This window comes from Vollenhovia emeryi, unplaced genomic scaffold (genome assembly GCF_000949405.1).
Source record: "Vollenhovia emeryi isolate VEMERY1.0 unplaced genomic scaffold, V.emery_V1.0 DF939144.1, whole genome shotgun sequence".
Taxonomy (NCBI): domain Eukaryota; kingdom Metazoa; phylum Arthropoda; class Insecta; order Hymenoptera; family Formicidae; genus Vollenhovia; species Vollenhovia emeryi.
In genome coordinates this window covers 1162053-1170249 of record NW_011967222.1, presented here as the reverse complement: position 1 = coordinate 1170249, position 8197 = coordinate 1162053, and the positions used below count along the sequence as shown (strand labels likewise).

The window sequence follows — 8197 nt, the reverse complement described above, 5'->3', positions numbered from 1 at the left end:
CGAAACGAATATCCGACGATAAATGGCGGCGTCGGATCGAGCCGGGCGCGAGAAATCCGATTATTTTCCGATAAAAGCCGACGTGTGTTGTGTGCCCACACCGGTTCTGTGCTTTCTAAATACGTTTGCCGCTCATCGAGCAGCAGATTTACGTTTACACGCGCGTTTAATATATCGGAACGACGATGGAAAATTCACATTCATTCGCGGCCGCGTACGCGCGAGCCTCGGCGCAACGAACGCGCCGGAAACCGACAGTCAGAAACGGTAACTTGCACATCGAGATCCTGCGTTTTTGTCAAGATCCTAATCGGCGGCTATCCGCCATACTCTGAGTGCATAATTTTTGTTATCGCGCGCAAACTCTCTCCCGCTGCACCGCTCGATAATTACTTTTTGACCAACTCACGCGTTATCGCTGCCGGAGCATTGAACCAGTCGTCCATGACACCACTAAATCTTCATTTATTTACTCTTCGGTATCCAACCGCAGTTTCTTCAATCCGGTCTTTATTCGCGGACGAAGATCGCGCAGTTATATATTTATTTAACACGAAGTTACATCTCGTGGAAAGAACGCGCGACAAAAGACCAACCCCGCGGGTCGTCGCGGATAAAAAAAATTGCGCCGCGGGCATTTGTATTCAGCAGGATCGTGAGGACGCGATGCGGCCCGATAAACGTTCCGCGAGATACAAAGCGGCATTACCCGAGATATAAACGTAGAGGCCACGTGCGCGAAATATATCTGCGCGGAAGCCATTTGTTGATGATCTGAAACCGTTTTTTAACCGTAGTCCGCCTTTTACCAGGCCTTACCAACGTGGGAATTTCTCCACCTCCCTTGTACTTTTATATGAAGACTACACTGGGAAAAATATCCGATTAAATATAATCGGATAATCCAATTACATAATAACAAACGGATATATCCAATTAAATTGTATATCTGATGAAAAATATGGTCGATTTTTCAATTAAATTTCATCGGATGTATCCATAATGTGATCGGAAAACGTAATCGGCAAGAATTAACCATCGGAAACACTATTTAATCGGTTTATCCGATGAAAATTTTTCTCAGTGTGTGTATAACAGGATCGGGCACTTATCTGTAAACTACACACGGAAAAAAGAATGATGTTGTATCAACAAGATCAGTGTAATTAAAGTAAAATCGTGAAAACAACATTAGTATTAATAAATGAAAAACACTAGATTGTTGTCTTAATAATCTGGATATTTAGTTCAATACTTAAAAATTAAAACCCATAGCAGATACAATTTAGTGAATTATTTATGTTTGTGGCAGCCCGTAACGTTAACGTTTAATTCAAGCAACTTTATTTTGCTTAATTCAATAGCATTTTTTTTCCGTGCAGTCTGCACTGAGAAAATTTTTCATCGGATAAATCAGTTAAGTAGCGTTTCCGATGGTTAATTTATTTGTTGATTATTATGTAATTGGATTATCCAATTATATTTAATCGGACATTTTTCTCAGTGCATATTTCATTCTTTGTACAGTTTATTTTTAATTATGTTCATATTGCGTGCTTCAGCCAAAACTTTTCGTTACAATGCAATTCTTACCCGCACACATATATACGTACAACGTCTCATTTGTTAACATTGTAAATATCTTCTTAATTGATAAAGGAAAGTCCCCTATTATGGAATAGACTCCTAACATGAGACAGCGGGGTTTCTGCTAAATTAATAGACATCATCTGTTGATTCCACCATGAAATTTGTACCCCTGTAGTGAAGTCTGTTTAGTAGAAAATTAATTGTTAGATCGTATAATCGTTGCAAAAAAAGATTTGCGACTGAATTCGGACGTTGAAAACCTACTATCTCATATTAGAATCTTATGTCACAATAGAAAACTTTCTTCTACTAAAATCACACGTAAACAGATTAATTATTTTATAATACAAAGTCGTTTTTTACACCTACTTCATAAAGTTTACATAGTGTGTACATAGTCTATCGGAAAAGACCCGCGTAAACGTCGTGTAGACTAGAAGTGAACAATTCATATAGACGTCAATTTAAAATTTACGACACAACTCTGATGTGTAAGGTAAATGTCTCTCTTAGCAAGCTGCAATTACCATCCCATTTAATATTCGCGTTAAAAAATAATGACCGTTAATATGATCATCAAAGCAACTGACTTTGTTGCTTGCATACAACTTTATGCGACTCTCAATTAATCTTACGCCCCAGTTTTACGGTCTGCATTATAAATTATGGAGTGCTTATATGTATGTTATAGTAAACCTAAGACAGGAGCCAAGATAGTAAAAGAGGTCGAACTGCAAGTACAAAATTTACTCCTCCCTTAAAACTGATAGCATCGGAAATTTCTACTTTTGCCAATTTAGCATTAAAGTAGGTCCTTTTACGTAGGAACTAAAGTCAATTTTTAGAATTAAAGATTCATGGGAGGAGTACAAAAAATTTAATGTCATCAAAGTAGGTTGTTGCTGGTCTATGTAGGTGTATAGATCAGCTAAGTAGGTGTAAATTGTCCTTAGAGGTGTCAAAATAGTACCAAAATTTCGACTCGGGTAGCTTGTAACTTTTTATAAATTATTTTCACGACGGTACGCGTAGGCACATATTGCGGAGTGTTTCGTAGTTTTTAGCAGACTCAAAAGTAACAAAATTGAAATAGAAAACCCGGGTTTATCACGTCAGAAAATTCTATTGAAACTTTATCCACACGCAGTTCGCGAACTACGTTTCAATCGCTTCTGTTTCCACCGCTGTAGACATTTGCCCGTTCGATACGACGGCGAACACGGTGAGTTAAGCCGATCTCCGTTCGGTTAACACTCTTATCATTTAACTCTAGGAATTCGTGCCCAGGCACGATCCCCTAAAGCGCGTGCATTTGCATACATTTAAGCTGTGCGCGACCGCGTACGGGTCGCATCTTGGAATCATCCGCGGGGATTCCACGTGCTGCAATGCCGTAGAGATACAAAGTTATAGGTACCGTACGACGCAACTGCGGGGCACGCAGGTGGTAGATTTTCCGATCGGTCCCCGCGTGCGTGCGTGCGTGCGTGCGTTCGCGCGCGCGCGTACGCGGCCACGATCTGTTCGTCGCCGTCGCCGTCTTCGTTGTCGTCATCGGGTGAGGGGGGGAGGGGACTTTTCGCGGACGAAGGGGCCGCGGGGCCCCGTTCGTCGATTGTTCACGACGCAGCACGCGTAGCAATGAAAGCTCGACGGCACGAGTAAAAAGCCTGTGAGGTAGACATAAATAAATAGGTAGTGGGTGTGGTTGGTAAGGCCGCACACATGGCGTCGTGACCCGTCGTCTCCGTTCGTGAGCTCGAGGCCAGCTCGAGTTATGCCCCGCGGAATGTTGCTCCCGCCGCGCGCAAGCGAGCGGGGCCCAGCAAGCTCTTTCGGTATCGCGGTTAAACGCAGTTTCGCCTGCACTTGTCCCCTGCCTCCTTGAATTGCATTCCTTCACGACCTCGCGTTTCTACCGAAAATCTAGGGGGCCGGTTCCGCCGTCACCGATTAATTCAATCGGCCGATTGAACTGCGGTCCCATTGTAGCTGACCAATCGCGCTTCTCGTACGCAGAATCGATGTATCACGGTCGACGCTTAATCGGCCGATTAGAGTAATTGGTGACGGCGGAACCCATAGACACACAGTGAATATAGACTGGGGCCGGTATTCATAGTCGATTCTTGTTTCAAAATCGTCCCAAGTGTTGTCTTAAGGGGCTAATACAGCTCTGCGATTGGTTGAAAACACATTAAGAGTATACTTAAGGTGATCTTAAATATAAGAACGGACTATGAATACCGGGCCTGAGCGTCCCATTGAATAAGCTGAAGCTTGTCAAGAGAAAGACAGAGAAGATTTAAGAAGACCTTCTGTCTCACCATCGTGACAAGGGAGAATCACGCCCATAGACATGGTAAATATAGACTGAGCGTCCCATTGAATAAGCTGAAGCTTGTGAAGAGAGAGAGAGACAGAGAAGATTTAAAAATCTTTCTTTCTCTGTCTCACCATCGTGACGAGGGAGAATCACGCCTGTGTAGCACTGCGCAGGCACGACTGTTTTCTTTTACGATGGTGTAAGACAAAGAAAGAAAGTCTTCTTAAATCTTCTCTCTCTCTCTCTCTCTCTCTCTCTCTCTCTCTCTCTCTCTCTCTATCTCTCTCTCTTCACAAGCTTCAGCTTATTCAATAGGCCGCTCATTCTATATTTACTATGTCTATGATCACGCCTGTGTAGTACTGCGCAGGCAAGATTCTTTTACGATGATGTAAGACAGAGAAAGTGAGTCTTCTTAAATCTTCCCTCTCTCTTTCTCTCTTCACAAGCTTTAGCTTATTCGATGGGACGCTCAGTCTATATTTACTATGGCTACGTTTACACGTCACCCTTAATCGGGTTTGATAACATCTGTAGTTATAAAACTGGCCAATCACAGCTACTCCTCAGAAGGATGGAATGACTGCGATTGGCCAGCCCCTTAACTACGGATGTTGTTAAACCCGATTAGGGTGCCGTGTAAACATAGTCTATGGCCGGTATTTATAGTCAGAATTTATATTCAAGACTGTCTTAAGATCATCTTTAGATACTCCGTAGCCAATGAAATGTTCCATACAGCATCTTTAGATGAATTCAAGACGGTCTTGAATGTATGATCTGACTACGAATACCGGCCTGTGTCTATGGTGGAACCGATCCTGGGAAATGTACGATTTTCATTCGACGGCGGAGGAAAAGTCGAATTTATCCGCGATGACAGATAAATAAGTAAAAACGCTCGCAAACGTTACGCAATTACGAAAGATCCTCGTTCAAAGAACGAGGCTCTTTCGGACGTTTACGAACCGTAACGGGGTCAGATTGGGGTTCCGTATAGCGTGCGACGATCGAGGGTTGATCCGGAAATTCAGGAGTATACGAGCGTGTGTGCGCCGTGCAACGCCGTTCATGACTTAGCACGGTGCTTGGCTTTGGCGGTTGAGGCTGCCGATGTACAATGCCGCATTGTTTCGCCGTTGCCATCTTACTCGGTAGCACACAAACTGACGCCGAGCTAATGTTTATTATCTTCTCTTTCGCGTAGCACAAAACAAAATATCCCGGCATTATATTGTCCGCGCTGCTGGCGAGTTCGTGCACGAATCAATCTCCCGTATAAAAAATCCGGGAGGCCGATACCCCGCATCGTATTTTCAGGCGGCGCGCGAGGCAACGTGAGTATAACGAGCCGTCGGGTTTGTGCAACTCGTAGGAAACGGATGTTTTAGAACAGATAAACGGATGTGTGCCGTGTTGCTGGCAGCGTTATAATGCTAGACAATCGTCAAGGAATACGTTGGCACACGGAGAGAATTTTCTCTTCGAATTTACCCTGAAAATCATGTAATCGTGGGACAACGTGGCATTTCGAAGAATTTAATTAAAGTGTTTTTGAAATTTTACCATACATTTTACCAGTCAATTTTACTAGTATGGTAAAATTTAAAAAAAAAAACTTTCATTAAATTCTTCGAAATGCCATGTTGTTCAATGATTAGGTGATTTTCAGGGTAAATTTTAAAGAAAATTCTCTCCGTGTAGGACATGGCATTTCGAAGAATTTTATGCGAGTGATCTTATGAGTATGGTATGATAAAAGTTTGAGAAACTTGTATAAAATTCTTCAAAATGCCGTATTGTCCCACGATTGAAAAACTTCATGAAAGTTTTACGAAATTTTACCATACATTTTACCAGTAGTTATACCTAGCGTACATTTTACTAGTAAAATGGTATGGTAACATTTCAAAGTACTCGTATAACATTCTTCGAAATGCCGTGTTGTCCTACACGGATTGGATCTTGGTATCTCGATACCTTCAATTGTATTTCCGTATTACATCTTACTATTTTTGTAAAAAGATCTGACTATTTTGGTTTGTCACATATTTTACTAGCAATTATACTTAGAATTAGTATAGTTTTTTACTAGTATGGTAGGGTAAAATTTCAAAAACGCATAAAATTCTTCGAAAGGCCGCGTTGTCCCGCGATTTTCAGGAAAAATTGTAAGAGAAAAATCTTTCGCGGTGTAGCATTGCAAGAAAAGATATCTGAAGAGAAAGAGAAAGAAATGATCTAGATGCCGCGGCGAATAAGAGCGAATACGAATGCGAAGTGAAATATCGAGGCTCGCACGACTGACGTTTCACGCGCATTTTCCTTCGCGTCCTACATACGATTCGAAAGAGGTCATCCATCCACCTCTCGTACGAGCCAGAGGTTTCCATTTTCATGGATGGCCGCCGCCCGGCTCGCGCGCCCGCGCGTACACGTCACGATTTTATTTTCGTCGCCAGCAATGCGACTCGCGTATTTCGCGAAACAATTATTTATACAGATCCCTCGTATGGAAAGTTTCCTTTCTCCCGAAAGCGGCAGACGAGGCGAGGAAGTATAGTATCGCGACGCAGAGTTTCGTTGTGCCAACAGTGAAAGCTGCTGATCTCTGATCAGCCTTGGCACGATTAGATGCGAATCGAATTCCGCGTCTCGCGATGCGCCAATCTTCTGCTCTTCGCGCGACATGGAAGAGGAGAGAAAAAAAAGAGGGAGGGGGAGGGAGATTGGAAAGAAGAGCCGCGTATTGGCGGGGGAGAACTGCGCAGAAAGAGAGAAATAGCTTTCTTATTTCCATGAAAATTGCGTTCGGCGATTTCGACGACAATACCATTCCGGTGTTTTAAATGCAAATCCACAAAAGGAAAAACCGTAAAGGCATTATAATTTATATTACTACATGTGGCAGCGGCGCTTCCGGCGAAAGAGCATAGGCGCAGTTCCGGTCAGCCCCACGGGTTGGAGAGATCCTACATCGCCAGATTATGAGCCCACCGCCGCTTTTACAATGGATCGTCCGCCTCTGAGTCGTACGTCAGCAAGAATAATTCTGCGTTACCGCCGCTCGCGCTCGTCTTGCCGGCAAAATAATACAAACGATCGCCGAAGGGCGCGCGGCCTCACGCGCTACAAATATAAAAACTGCTTTTTCCCCCCCATTGTCTACTGGGATAAATAATTTTCTTGCGTCCTTATAGATCTTATCGACGCCTATTATCCGATCTTAATATAATTATTATAAGCCGCGCGCTTAGGGCGAAGGGATAGGTGGTGTGCGCATTGCGTGGTTAACTCATAATTATATTTCTCGATTCTCTACGATACATTGGTGACGCTGGTGACAGACAGGGTACAGGCGAAACGGAACAGGTATGCCCAAGACAAACTACGCCAGAAATTGACCGTTTTTTATGAATTCCACAATCGCCTGGACGGTGCTCTGGAAGCGCACGAAGTTCTCTCGGCCGTCCTCGGGGGACTTGGACTTGTAGATAGCGTTCGTGTACGCCGAGGTCAATTCGGACACCAACATCTGCGCCTTTTTAGCGGCCGCCTCGATCGATCCTGCGGGCGTCTTAATCTCCTCCGCGGTCCTCACGATTACCTCCTTAATGATCTCGACGAGCTTCCCGTCGTCCTTCGCGCTCGAGTCCCCGCTCGAGATCTTCTGCAGGGTGTCCTTGATGGCCGCTGCGTTCGCGTCTTGCGATCAAACAAGATAAAGAGGCGATCTGAGATGGTCGTCGATTAAAATCTCACATGTAATTCTAGCGATAATTAGTCTTTAACCAACTTGATTCGGTACGATTATATATATCTGTCACCTGCGGGCCGCGTGGGCGTTTCCCTAATTATCCTCTGGGAATGCGCGAGAGTGCACGCCAGCAGGACGACCGCGACGACTGCGAACTTTGCCATCTTCGGGAATCGCATCGAACAGCAAACTGTCAATCGGTTGTCCAGCCGCGCTCTCTCTCTCTTTATATGAATGCATGTCCCCGCGAGCGTGCGTCGAGTAGGGATGGCATTATGTAAAATGTAATTTGCCGTTGGCCGGTGTACGCGGTCGTTGACCATTATAAATGATTCTAATGAGTGTCATTAAAAAAGAAGACGCGCGGGAGAAAGTGGAGCGCCGCAAACGGCATGTTTCAAGAAAGTATGCTTTGTTTTGATTTCTACCCGTTGACAACCGGAAGAAATTAGCTCGTGTAAGACAAGTGTTAAGCGAAGCATCTTCCCTTAATTACCCGTGCGATTTTCAACTGGCGAAACGAA

At 44.0% G+C, this 8197-nt stretch overlaps 1 protein-coding gene across 1 annotated transcript; it reads right to left on the bottom strand.

Annotated features, from left to right (window-relative positions):
- Nucleotides 1-7159: 7159 nt before the first annotated feature.
- LOC105566499 lies at nucleotides 7160-7993 on the bottom strand. Its single transcript, XM_012020559.1, has 2 exons — nucleotides 7744-7993; nucleotides 7160-7621 (listed from the first exon to the last, which is right to left on the bottom strand). The coding sequence occupies exons 1-2, from the start codon at nucleotides 7850-7852 to the stop codon at nucleotides 7305-7307; spliced, it is 426 nt and encodes a 141-aa protein (XP_011875949.1). The 5' UTR covers nucleotides 7853-7993; the 3' UTR covers nucleotides 7160-7304.
- Nucleotides 7994-8197: the final 204 nt, after the last annotated feature.